Below are 13812 nucleotides of genomic sequence, written 5' to 3' on the forward strand. Positions count from 1 at the left end.
TCCCTATCTTCGGCTGTCCCTGTCCCCTGCTGTCCGTGTCCCCGGCTGTCCCTGTCCCTGTCTGTCCCTGTCTGTCCCCGTCTGTCCCAGTCCCTGTCCCCTGCTGTCCGTGTCCCCGGCTGTCCCTGTCCCTGGCTGTCCCTCTCCCCTGCTGCTTTCCCAATCAGTCTTTTCATTTTTCTGCCTCTCTCTCTCTCTCTCTCTCTCTCTCTCTTTCCCCTCTATCCTGCCCCCCCCCCCCCCCCCCAATTAGTCAGGCATGGCCATCATGTGAAGCCTCATGAATCGAATCAAATTTCAGGCCCTGAAATTAAATCAGCTCTTCTGTCTCCCTCCCCCTGTACCTCCCTGCCTATAAGCTGCTCCCCCCTCCCCTCCTCCAGTCCTGTAACCCCCCCCCTCAGTATCTTGTGTGGTATGCTCGCTGTTAAATGTACTTGCCGTGGGGTGGGCTGGGGGGGCAATTTTTCAGTGGCGTTTGATGTCATTGTGTCGGTGTGTGTAGGTGTGTGTGTCTGGGCGGGGGGAGGGGGGGGGCTCTATTAGCACACTAGGCCACTCAGTGCCTGAGGAAAGGCGATGACACTGTTTTGTGTTGCCAGATAGCAGAATCCTTTGCGGAGTTCTATAGTAAAGAGGACATCTCTCTAGTAACCACAATTTTTTTCTATTACAGATAAAGATTCTAAAATTATATTTAGTATTGCTATTATTGTATTTCTCATTACTTTCGTTTTATTGCTCCCTGTCAATGACTTTTATATATATAAAAAGCACGTTGGAGGTCGTTAGAGGTCAGTCGCCTGTAAATCCTCCCCTTTCCCTCCCCTGCGTTTCTCTTTTTGTCGCACCGTCCCGACGCATCTTCAAACTGCCCATTTATTTAGCTCCAATCCGCCGTGTGCCCAATGTGTCAGAACACAGTGACTGCGGGGACCTCAGGTCTGCACTGCGGGTATTAATTACCCGGGTGTATCTGTGCCTGATCGCGGGGGCAAAATGCTGTAGGTGCGTAAAAGAATAGAAGAGGTCAGTCAAAACATGAACCAAAAATAAATCCAAAGGTCGTGGCATCAGCATAATTATTCGAAGTCGAATCAAAAGCGAGGAAGCTTTATTGGAGGGAAATATCTGAGTAGGTTTCGGGAGCTCGCCGCAAAGTCTGGAAACACCTTTTGTCTGGAAGGGGAAGCGCACCCATGCTGTGTTCTTCACTGCGGCCCAGTGACAGGGTGTAACCGTACAGGTCACTGAAGCTCTTATTCACATAAGTGAGCCTCCATGCCTGAGGGGGGCGCTGTCCCTCGATACAGTGCCGGAGCACTGTTGCTAAAGCACAGTGTACAGTCAGCGTTAATCACTTTCTGCATTTCTTTAATGATGGGAAGTTGGTTTTACTTTGATAGATCTGCTATGTGGTGAGAGGAGGAGAGGCGTTTCATGTCAAATGAGCCTGTCGGCTCGGTGTCAGTCACCACATATTCATGAGGGATTAATAATCCCAGTCCGCGCGCCGCATGCCGTGTCACAGAACAGCCAATGAAGCCGTAAGCGCTCTGGAGTTCTGTGGAAAACCGTACAGATCTCCAGGTCATGAGAAATGTACTGATGTGAAAATCATGATCATGTGACTCCTTCCCCCTGCTCCTCCCGTATAATTCTATAACCCCCCCAGGGTCCTGTTTATGTCGAGTACTGTCCAGTGCCCTCCCCCTTTCCGCCGCTCTGCATCTGCGTCGAGCCAGCTGGTTATCATCAGCTGAAAGTAGCCTGTAAACTGAGGGATGACACTTCCTCTCACTGCTCTCCATCTCTCACTCTCTCTCACTCACACACACACACACACACACACACACACACACACACACTTTTTCCTGCCTATGCTCCCCTCACTTTCTGTAACTTAGCGTGGGAAAGTGAACAGGAAGTCGTTCAGACAAGCAGCATCCTCCCGGAGCTGTAGGAGCTTCTCTCCTTGCTGTTCTTCCTCCTCCGCTCTCGTTCTTCGGTTCCTGCAGTTCTCCTCTTCCTCTGCCTCCTGCCGTTCCATTTCTCCGCTCGTGTTTCTTTTTGTTCCTTTGCCGTTCCGGTGAACCGAGAGACGCCGAGGTTTAGGGTACTTTTTGACGAGCGCGACCCGAACCTGCCTCCGCTTCCCAGAATGCCCGGCGCCTCTCCGCACAGACCCTGCTGCTCAAGGCTAGACCTGGCTGAAAGGAGGAAGAAGCTGAAACATGCGGGGGGGGGGGGAATGGGGCCTCTGTGGCAGGCAGCGGTTACATACTGCTGAGTATGACAGCACTGCCCCCCCTCTTAAGGTCCTGCATCCCTACTCCTGTGACAAATGCATGCTCAGAGAAGGCTACTGAGACAATGAGAAAGGGAAGTGAGAAAATGAGAGAGAAAAGAAAAAGAAAGTGAGTAAGAGACAGGGCTGTATGACTTTCCGTTTGCCACACTGCCTTCCCCGATAGCAGCTGCCCCACTGATGTAGCACTGCACCATTTCCACCACTATCTTTCATTGCTCTTGGTTATATTGGTAATTAACAACACAAGCATATTAATCTGCTCCTCGTGAACAGACACACTCATAATCACACACACACACGCACAGACACACTCATAATCACACACACGCACTCACGCACAGTCACACTCATAATCACACACACGCACACACGCACAGTCACACTCATAATCACACGCACAGTCACACTCATAATCACACGCACTCACGCACAGTCACACCCATAATCACACACACATACACTCACACACAGTCACACTCATAATCACACACACGCACACACACTCATAATCACACGCACACACACTTACGCACAGTCACATTTGACACACGCCAGAGGGGAAGTGACTGTGCCGCTTGATAATGTAACAGTTTCCTCTGTCCGTCTCAGACATTTTCCTACCATTTCACTGAGGTCACCTGTCACCCCTCACACATGCACACGCACACGTGTGCACATGTACACACACACACACACACGTGTGCACAGGTACACACACGCACACACACATGCACACACATTCAGTCCATATATTCATATTTTTGTGGGGACATTCCTGTGAGCATGACACTAAACCCTAATCTGATCCCACAACGTAACAAGGAGATACACTGAACCTGCCTGTTCCTGCTGTCCCACACCTGCACCCCTAACCCTAAGCCTTTCTACATTTGCACTCGTTAACTAATGAATCTTGCTCGCGCACACGCAGTAAATGCCGGCATGCCTGTGCTGATTGTGTAACCCGGACAGACTCCCGCCTGCACACATACCTCATGTGTAATACACCCCCCCCCACCACACACACACAATGGCTCGTCCATGCAGGTGCCCTCAGTGGGACTTTCCCGCCTAGAATACAAAACCCTGTTTAACTCGTTAACTGGCCGCCATGTGGGCGAGACAAACATCCAGGAAGGAGCGACCTTTGAAGGTCACGAGAAGCAGGCGTGACACTGCATCTCTGAATAACTTTTATTATTATTATTTTACCCCCCCCTCCCCACGTGGGCAGAGCTGCACTGGGGGCCCCGAGTCTCAGCTGGTGCGTTTCGCCGCCAGATTGAAACGGCGATCTGAGCATCGGATCCTGGCCGCCGCCCAGCAGGGGGCTCCTGGCTTTGAATCAGTCTGTGCAGTAGTTTTGACCATCTGATTAAATATATATGCGGGTTTCAGGTCCACTTTCACGTTTTATAAAGCTGCACAATCAGACGGAAGCGATCCTGGGCGATGGCCCACAGGCAACACGACACACAGAGACACAGTATCGATGCGATCCTCGTCACGGCACGTCCCTTTGATTTTAGTCTGGGAGGGGGGCAGAGATGGAAGGAAGATGGCTGCAGATCCTGGCTGCTTAAGCGGGGGGGGTCAGATGGCGGACAGCAGCGGCACTGAAGCCTGTAATCAGGCATCGTCTGCTCACCAAACCTGCTTCTCCGGCCGAAACTCCAGCATCTCTCAGAATATACAATTAGCAGCACATTCCTTGGCCTTCTGCCTCTCGGTCTTCTGGTTCGACACGAGTGCTGCCCAGTCCTACGTCCACGGTCTCCTCTGGCATCCCGCTTGACTACATTTCATCACCTTGCGTACTTGTGGATCCCAGCTTTCCGATTCGTTCACCCTGACCCCTCCCCCAGCCTCCACCACCCCCCCCCGCCACGCCTCTCAGGGGAGAGTCGGCTCATGGAGGGCATGTTCGCTTGCGTGGCGGGTTGCGTCGGGTGGTCTGAGCGAGCACGGGAACTGATGATCCTTGTTTTTTTATCTTGCCGCGTACGGCTGCCTCCTGTACATCATGTGACCAGTAATCATGTGATCACAGTCCTCCCGGTGACAGTGTGTGTACCTGTCATCTCTGTACATTGAAAAAAGCGCATCTGCAAAAATAACATCATTTCAGGAGCGTGAAAATGCATTTTCTCTGAAACCACTTTTCAAAATAAACCCAAAATAATGTAATGAATCAGCCTTAGTTCCACAAAGTGAATGGTTTACTGTATTTAATGGACTTGCGTAGATCATTGTCAGCAAGATACAAACTAATCTCACTTTATATTCACAATAACAGTGATGTCAGTTGTATAGCTATCAATTTTGAGTTATTATTAGAGATTATAAATTAGCGATATAAAGTAATCCATGTAAACAACCATTTTGAAGACTAATGTTAACTAGTTCAAACATAAACACTGATTAAATAGATGACCTCCTAAAACATCTTATCACTAGTCAATTAGATGTCAAACGTTATCAGTAGACAGACGAGAATGGGGATATTCCATCTATGGTAAAAAGTCACAATCGTCAAAAGGTGGACAGAACACACACAGCTCAGTGTTGTGCCCATTTCCTAACGCACCACCCACACAATAGCAACAACAAACAGCTCACTTCAGCCGACTTTCAGGCTCATTGACACTGTCTCTGGCTTTGTGTTTCGAGACTTTAGGGAGAGGGGGTGTGAGGGATTCGCAGGAATATAAAGTATCCGGAGCACCACCTGCCCCCCCCACAATGTCTCACTCCTTCGTATTCAGTTATGTTGGGCTTCTTTTGGAAGGGAGAGCATTACAGGGCCGTGAGTTTGTCAAGGAAGTCAATTTGTGATGTTATAGAAGGAAGTCAATTAGTGCTTATGGATGTGTACCACCAGGCAGCGGGGCCGGATCATCTAGGCGTGAACCTACTTCGAGAGAGAACTTTCTCTAATTCACGTGGTGGTTTGGTGCTGGAAGTAATGAAGTAGAAAAAATGAATCAGGCCCTGAGGCACAGTAAAAGATCTGTGCCCCCCCCTCCCCCCCCCCACCCCAGGGACCTGATGCTCCCCCACCCACCAGCTCACTTTTTTTTTTCCCCTCCCCTAAGGCCAGTCCCAAGAATGCTTCAGACATCTCAATGTAGGTTAAATAGGTTGGCTTGGGGCAGGTCGAGAACTTCCTGGAGGAGAGGTGGCTGTGGGGGGGGGGGGGGGGGGTTCAGGGAGTATTTGAGTTCTGAGAAAGCTAGAAAAGCCAAGTATGAGGTCCGATCCCAAACCACAGTGATAGGGGTTTCTCACCCTGATCTCTGGGTTCGATGACTGATTAACGCATCTGAATAATAGTAGGGTGTGAGACAATGATGCGTTCTGTCGTCACACACAGGCCCTTTGTGTCGGCGGATAGTGTTGCCTACTCCTGCTTTCTGCTGAGGAACATGGGCTCCTGAGCCAGCTGGGCCACAATGCATAATCCCGCTTCAGATTGTGGAGCCTAGATCGGCGCTCCAGGATTACAGCATACAGACGACGTGATTTCTGTAAAGACGCTTCAGGCTGTGGCTTCTAGGAAATAAAACTTCATTAGGTTTATGCATCTGGTCACCCATGAAAAGCCCTCTGAATCATGCGAGATTACCTACCCATTTCAGCCTGTTTTAAGGGTCCTGCCTCGTCATGGCTGATCTCTCTATTATTGCCATGTGCCGTTCAGTCTTTGATATTCTTCAGTTGCTGTTCTGCTCTTCTCTGACTTCCTGATCTGTTATCATGGTGTCTGATGGCCAGAATCGTCTTGCCAGAAAAGTATTGATCTGGAACTGAGTGTTTAGACTGGCGAATGAATCTCTCTCGCTCTCTTAGTTAATATTACTAGTGCCTGGTGTCCTCTGTGTTTACTCCTGTCATCGGCTCCCTCTGTTTGTCCGACTTGGGGCCAGTCTCAGCAGGATCTGCGCGGACTTTTCCTGCGCTTACTGCGATCTGCCACAGCTCCTGTCGCAGCAGAGGTACCACCCACCTTGCACCTGCAAACATCGAGGCACCGACGGGTGAAACGTGATTTTCTTCACACTGAGGTTTATCACGTCTAGATGCATCTTGGGCAGTGGCACGCGTGAGTGACTGTGAAGCACACCGTGAAGATCCCACGTCTGAAAAAGCGAGCGGCGGCTGTTTGCGCGCCTTAATCGAAGGATGACCTCAGGGAGTCCCAATAAGAGCCAGATGACCCAGAAGCGTGTTTCTGGCTGGGACGTCGTCTTGCTGGTCCTTCGCTTGGTTTATTTGCGGAGGGAGGGACCTCAGCGGACCATTAGGAGCATTAACTCATTTAATACTCAAGGGGGTGAAACCTAAATGTCTTCATCTGTCCTGCCAAGTGTATACAGAGCCAAGCAGGAGGAGAACGAGCTGTGTGTTTACAATGTGACATCCCCCCCCCCCCAGCATCGAGGAGGTCCGGCTGTCGTAACACAAGACACAAGCCATCTCTCTAAATGCCAACCAGGCCCCTTAGGTCCCCAACAAGCATCATAACAATGATAGTCTTTTCAGCTGTATGCTTAGGGCTCTCATCCAGATGGTGCCAGGATGCTTCTAGGAGTTCCGTCTTACAGCTGCAGGAGTTGGGGGCCTTTTACGTAGGGGGTGGGGTGATTCCAGTTACTTCCTCCGTCTTGTGTCCACCCCTCCCCAGTCTCTCTTTCCAGTTTTCCAGTTTCAGCTCTGTGCCATGTTTGCGTTGCCTAACCAGTTCATAAGCTTGACGAATGTTCATGATTGATTTTAACGGCACAAATGTGGAGCCCAGAAAAGGCTCGTTAACGCCGACAATCTTGGTCTTTCCCTGTTTCAGGACGTGGACATGTTGGACATGAGTCACATCAGAGACACCAGGACAGGGAACTACGTCAAAATACCAAAGGTAATGTCCGAGACGGCCAATGGTGAAGAAAATACAGTAATGGGGATGAAATACCTGCAGTATAAGTTTGGTGAGAAGCGATTGCATGTTGATGGACATCTTGGCCACAGGCAGATTTGGACAGAGGAGGACAAAGTGGGATAAAAGCAGCCCAAACATCACATTTGTCCCCCCAGCCCTCAGATGTGTAAATGCATCATAATAGAAAACAGCACCAGGGGGCTGCAGCTCCATTCACTCGATTGGCGGAATAATATCTGTTACATTCAGTGTTAATTAATGTAGATTTCCAGTTGCTGCACTTACTGTTCTGTTTTTTTCTCTCCAAAAATTGTAGAGAGGCCCACAAAAGTGGAGAAAAATAGCAGTGGTGCCGAATAATTCAAATATTTGTCATTCCCTGCTTTGGGGAATGTTGTGTGAACAATTCTGCCATTATCCATAAAGTAATGAAATCAATTATGGCTGAAAAGTTCTGCTCTGGGCTGGTCTCGCTCAGTCATGAGGACGGCTCGGTGTAACCGGCCTGCAGTTTTTCTGGCGCTGTGGCCCCTGTCATGAGGTCTGGGGTCAAAGGTCAGGACATTTCCCAGAGGGCTATGGGTGGGGGTCAGAGGAAACCACATAAGGAAGCAGTCGACAGCATGCAAGCTTATTCAGTTGGTAACTCCTCTATCGTGGATCCATGGAAATCAAACAGATCGAGTTTTACTTCCGGTAGCAAGGATCTGAAGACAGCTTTACCCTAAATCTGACAAGAGTTAAGGTCTCTATCCTCTAACTCATTGACTCTGTTCTCCGCACGTATCCATAAGAAAGTCCCACGTCTTCTCCTCCAATACCCACAGGTTCTGTTCAGCATAGACATGCCTCTCTGGGGTAACCGCCACACTGTCTGGCTCTTTTTGTAAGGCTGTCTTGGGAGAAGCCCGGCTGCCTTAGACATCAGCGATTCCTTTAAACGGGAGAGGGAAGATCTTAATAGCTGTATGTCATCTTCCATATCTCTCCGCAGCTTGTCCTGAAACGCATTATGTGGATCTAAATTGTGTTTATCTTCTATGCTCTCCACTTTATCTTATCAGCTGATGGGCTCTGTTGCGGTATGTGGTCAAATGCACTCGACACAAATGAGCGCAAATGGAAGGCTTAAGATCGGTTGGTTTGGAAATGCGGGCAATCGTCATTCTGCTGAGAATCAAGTCAAATGTCGTGAGAAGTCTGGGAACGGCAGCGCTACAATGTAAAAGACGATGACCCCAGGTTTTAATAGACCAACTGCGTCTAGGGCAGAGGATGTAGGGGGGTCCTGTGTGTGGAACAGTATGAAAGAAGTTTATGACGTTGGTGAGGTTTCAATTTTGGCCAGTTGCTTAGTCATAATGGACGTTTCATAAGTCCCGCTGTGTTGAAGACATTTTTGAATTTCATGAACTTTTGTCTGAATGATATCACGATATGATATGATATGAAGTGTTGATAAACAGAAGGACGATGGATGGCTGATATTAAGCATGAGCTGTCAAGAAGAGTGTCTTGGGGCCTTGGGTGTAAATGAATGACTTGGGAAAGTGCCAAGCATCCCCCACCTTCTCCATCATACCTCTGGGTCTTTCCAGTAGCTCAGATGCTTTATTTGCGATGAGAACTTTGTGGCGCTTCAGAGATGGTGGCAATATATGACCGATTAAAGATGGAAACAGCAGAAGTCTTGTTTGCTAAGCGAGCACATTTATTTGATACAGTATGGAGTCTGTAAATTTATTTTGTAGTGAATTTGGCAGTGGCCCCCGCAAGCCCCACGTCCTGTTCTGCCTGTCTGTCGAACATCCCTCTCACTCATCTGCCAGAACCCAGAAAGCAAGCAAACTCTCAGACTGTAGGGAGGTGTCTTGGAAATGAATATTGAATCATGGGATACTGGTGGACTCTCTAGATCAGTGTTTCCCAAACCAGTCCTTGGGGAACCACAGACGGTCCACATTTTTGCTCCCTCTCAGATCCCTGCTAGACAGTCCACATATTTCTTAGGGAGCTGGAAGGGAGCAAAATCATGGACTGTGTGTAGGTCCCCAAAGACAGTATTGGGAAACACTGCTCTAGATGGTCTTGTTGGTAGTAGAGAGAGCTTTTCTACCTTCTCCTTCTCCTCCATTTTCTCCAAGTCCTTCTAATTCTTCTTCTTTCTCCTCTCTAATGCAATGAGTGGCAGCCGTCTATGCCTGGAAAATGTGCTCCTGAACATACAAAACCACAAAAGCCTTTCTATCTCTGGAATCTGGCACTAGGGACCGTGCAGCTCATTAGGCTACCGCCACAGAAACCGAGATTGACTGAGATTGACACGGTGAGGGACGAGGAGAATCACATTACTTCTGTTATTATTTGTCTCCCGCATCTCCTTCGCCACCTGTGGCTTCATTAATGGTTCATATGACCATGAAATGCTGCTTTATGGTTATCAGCCTCCGAGTCATCGATTATTTTCGCTAAATGACAGTGTTAGTGTTTCGCTGATGTGGATGATGGGTAAGGAGGAGATGCAGCAGGAGGAGTGCTGCCTGGTCTTCACCATGTTCTTCTGGGTAAACCTTTCTCTCTGCATCCAGATATTAGCGCAGATTGACCAACGTGCTCATGGATCCTTCAAACTTTTCAGTGGCAATGGGCTTCTGTGGTGTTTCTTTGGGTTAATGGGTTAACTTTTACATGGGCAAAGGAAAGAGGTTAACCGTGCACTATCTTTGTGCAGTATAGTCTGTCGGTGAAACTAATTACTTAATAAGGTTGCCTAGTTCTCGTGGTTTAGAAATAGACTAGGACACAAGGAAATGAACTTTCTTCCTACTTTTCTGGAGTAGTTGAGAAAGTAAAGACTTTGATCAGCACCTCTCTCTCTACCAATCTCTACGGTAAAACCCACCCGGCACAGAAACCTCTACTGGTAATTAATTAACTTTATTATCTCAACAATTAATTAGAGATGCATACCAATAGAATGCGATTGGTTCTTGAAATATCATACTCTGAGTATGTGGAAGACAAAAGGACCTGTGGCAACATTCGCCTGCCGTTTTGCAATGGCGGGTGTCATCGATAACGTCTCTGTCTTAATATTTATGGCGGCTCGAGCATGAAGACAGTATCTCTGAAGACAGGGCAGTGTGGCACCAAAGGCACAGCTGTGCCCAACTGAACAATTGCAGATGAATAAAAGTGGCCCTTTTGTGTGTTGTGGTTCAGTTGAGGTTTTTGCTTTCGTTAAGCCCCTCTTATGCAAGAAGTTGTCAGCGCCCTGCAATGGTGAGCGTGAAGTGCTTCCTCTCTGAGAGGGGGGAGCCCGCATGTGACGCTTTCTGCATGCCCTCTGCCCAAATGCGACTTGCACTTCATGCCGCCCATCTCCCTGCAGGATGCTCGGGTGCGAGAGGTCCTGGGCTTCGGCAAAGGGGATGGCAGCTCCGTGGAGGGCAAGTTGTTGACAGTGGTCCACGGGACTGACCTTGTCAATGTCACCTTCCTGAACTTTCAGGCCATGCAAGAAGACATAGCCAAGGTACTGAAGGTTTATTGCGATTGCCGTCGCAGGTTCGGTAGCTGAAAGTCGGTGCTTTATTACGTTTCTCTCCCTCTGAGTCACTCCTCTCTTTTTACCTCCTGATATTCCTTCACCTCTCACGCGTTTCTTTCCTCCCTCTGCCCTATCCATCCGTCTTTGCGGTGTCGATGTGCCGGCCACTTCTTGCCAGTGGTTTTCTTGGCATACTTTGGCTGTGCAGAATGGGGTAGGTGGCGGTGATGACGACGATGATGATGATGATGATGATGATGCATGTGTGTTCAGGTGTGGACCGAGGAGCTGTTCAAACTGGCCACCAACATCCTGTCCCAGAATGTCTCCCGCAACACGTTCCTCTTCAAAGCGTAAGTGTGTATTTGTGTGTGTGTGTGTCTCCTTATCCCCCTAAATCCCTCTAACGAGACGGGATTAACAGAGTAAAAGAAATCAAATTAGAGCTGTTCACTCTTTCTCTTCCCCTGTGCCATCAGGTATACAAAGTTAAAGCTGCAAATAAACCAAGACAGCAAGATCCCGGTAAAAAGGTGGGACTTGGGGCCGTTTAGCCCGCTCTGTGACCGTGTGACTGCGGTCGTACCTGACGCGAGCTTCTGCTTTCATTCCCACTTTCGTTTCTGCCTCCCCCGCTTTATCTTTCGTTTCTCTCTCTCTCCCTCACTTCATCTTGCCTTGACCATTTCCGTTTTTGGCCACAGCATCCTGAAGATGTTCTCTGATAAGAAACGCGTGGAGACGGCCTTGGAGCAGTGCGGCCTTGTCACAAATCGGGTGAGCGGTAACCGATCGCCCGTCGATCTGTCCCCTGTGACGTGGTTAGCTTACCACCCGACTGTCTCGTTGAGGTGTGATAGGCTGGGTTAAGCCCCACCCCCTTTTACCCTTGAAGCTTTGCCCAGTCAACTTCCCAACCTACTGAGGCACAGTCACCCCTCCCTAAGCTCTGCAGACCATCACCAAGGATACCAAGGGAAATTCAATGCTCTTCAGCTTCCTTGTACACATGCGTTTTATTGGAATATGGCGCCTCCTGCTGGTGTAATGTAATTTGGCATGTTTAAACCATTATTTTTTATATGTCATAGATATTTACAGTATAGTTAATTATGTATTATTTACCATTATAGTTCACCTAGCGAGGCTTTTCTAGAGTAAGCTAGCTGTACTGTTTATCTTCCCTTAGCAGGTAACCTGTTCATGCAGGCTTTGTTCTGACCTTTCCCTCGTACTCCTGTTCTACCTTTTATTTTCCGGGCTTTTCTTCAGGCTGAGGGGATTAAAGCAGATGAGTTTACTTGGGAGAGATTCCAGAACTTCATCAACAACTTGTGCCGAAGGCCCGAGATAGAGCGCATCTTTGTGGAACTGTGAGTCAGAGCCAGTTCGCGTGTGTCTGTGTCTCTGTGCGTGTGTTTGTGCGTCTGTGCGTGTGTCTGTGTCTCTGTACGTGTATACACGCTTGTGCATGTACACTTGACTTCTGTCACTTTACTTTCATGTGCTCAGACGATACTTTTTAATCTTAACGTTTGTGATCCTTTGTATGTTGACAACAAATAAATTTTGCAAAAATAAATAAAACCTGGAATTGTCAAACCTGGAATTGTTAATTATCAGCCTGGCTTGTCCTCTCTTGTGGCAATTTCATTTATCTTCTTCCCTCCTTGCCCGGTTCCCCCGCGGCCCTCAGCGGCTCGAAGGGGAAGCCCTTCCTGTCTCTGGACCAGCTCCTAGACTTTGTGAACAAGCGGCAGCGTGACTCACGCCTGAACGAGGTGCTGTACCCACCTCTGAAGAGGGAGCAGATGCGGCAGCTGATGGAGAAGCACGAGACCACCAGCAATCAGCTGGAACGCGGTGAGGTGCCTGTGTGTGTGTGTGTGTGTGTGTGTGTGTGTGTGTGTGTGTGTATGCAGGTGTGTGTGCATGTACGTGTGTGTGTGTGTGTGTGCGCATGTGTTCAAGCATGTGTGTGTGCAAGCGTGTGTGTGTATATGCGAGCGGGTATACCTATCCTTATGGGGGCACAATGTCCCCATAACGTGATAAATATCCAGTCCCCATAAGGGGAAACTCTATTTTATAAAATTCGGTGACTGCTATGAAAAAACTGAACCTTTGTTTGGTTACTTATGGTTATGGATAGTGCTGGATGGGGGTTAAGGTTGTCATAGTTAGCATTAGCATTTTTCCCATAGAAGTGAATTAGCAGGCCCCATAAGGATAGGTATACCCTACATGTGCGCGCATGTGTGTGTGTGTCTGTGCATTTGTGTGTGCATGTGTGTGTGTGTGTCTGTGTGTATATGCGTGCGTGTGTATGCATGTATGTATGTGTGTGTGTGTGTGTGTGTTTGCATACGTGTGTGTGTGTGTGTGTGTGTGTGTGTGTGCACGCACCGCTATACCCTGCTCTGCTCTCACAGTAATTGGACACCCGGAAGAACTGGCCCTTTGAGGTGATACTTCCAGATAAAATTCTTCTTCTTCCCCTTCCCAGTTCATTGAGAGAGATTTAGAAATGATCCGCAGTCCCCGGATTACAGGCAGCCTCATGCATGTGTGTGACCCTGGTTTTTGCCTCCCGTCACAGACCAGATCTCATTAACGGGCTTCAGCCAGTATCTGGGAGGAGAGGAGAACTCCATCGTGCCCCCAGAGAAGTTGGACATCCTGGACGACATGACCCAGCCGCTCTCTCACTACTTCATCAACTCCTCCCACAACACTTACCTCACAGGTGCTTCCCCATACAGCCTGCAGGTGGTGCTTATCCCCTCATGGGGCAAGAGAAGAGTCACATGTTGTCCATGTTGCTTACTGCATGGGCATGAGGCAGGGAACAACCCAGGATGGGGGGCCAGCCCATCGCAGGGCACACTCACACACCATTCACTCACACATGCACACCTACGGGCAATTTAGCTACTCCAATTAGCCTCAGCATGTTTTTGGACTGTGGGGGGAAACCGGAGTACCCGGAGGAAACCCCACGACGACATGAGGAGAACA

General features: G+C 48.8%; 1 protein-coding gene across 2 annotated transcripts in view; it reads left to right on the forward strand.

Moving 5' to 3' along the window:
• The window catches only part of plcb3 (phospholipase C, beta 3 (phosphatidylinositol-specific)), a 38271-nt gene that overhangs the window by 9847 nt on the left and 14612 nt on the right, over positions 1–13812 (forward strand). For both annotated transcript variants that reach the window (XM_049027599.1, XM_049027598.1), the window contains 8 exons: positions 7155–7223; positions 10636–10779; positions 11068–11147; positions 11274–11327; positions 11499–11571; positions 12067–12167; positions 12491–12657; positions 13394–13540. In XM_049027599.1, the coding sequence (XP_048883556.1) occupies positions 7155–7223; positions 10636–10779; positions 11068–11147; positions 11274–11327; positions 11499–11571; positions 12067–12167; positions 12491–12657; positions 13394–13540 (835 nt within the window). The remainder of the gene's footprint in view (positions 1–7154; positions 7224–10635; positions 10780–11067; positions 11148–11273; positions 11328–11498; positions 11572–12066; positions 12168–12490; positions 12658–13393; positions 13541–13812) is intronic.

Source organism: Brienomyrus brachyistius, chromosome 10 (assembly GCF_023856365.1).
Source record: "Brienomyrus brachyistius isolate T26 chromosome 10, BBRACH_0.4, whole genome shotgun sequence".
In the NCBI taxonomy this organism is placed as follows: Eukaryota; Metazoa; Chordata; class Actinopteri; order Osteoglossiformes; family Mormyridae; genus Brienomyrus; species Brienomyrus brachyistius.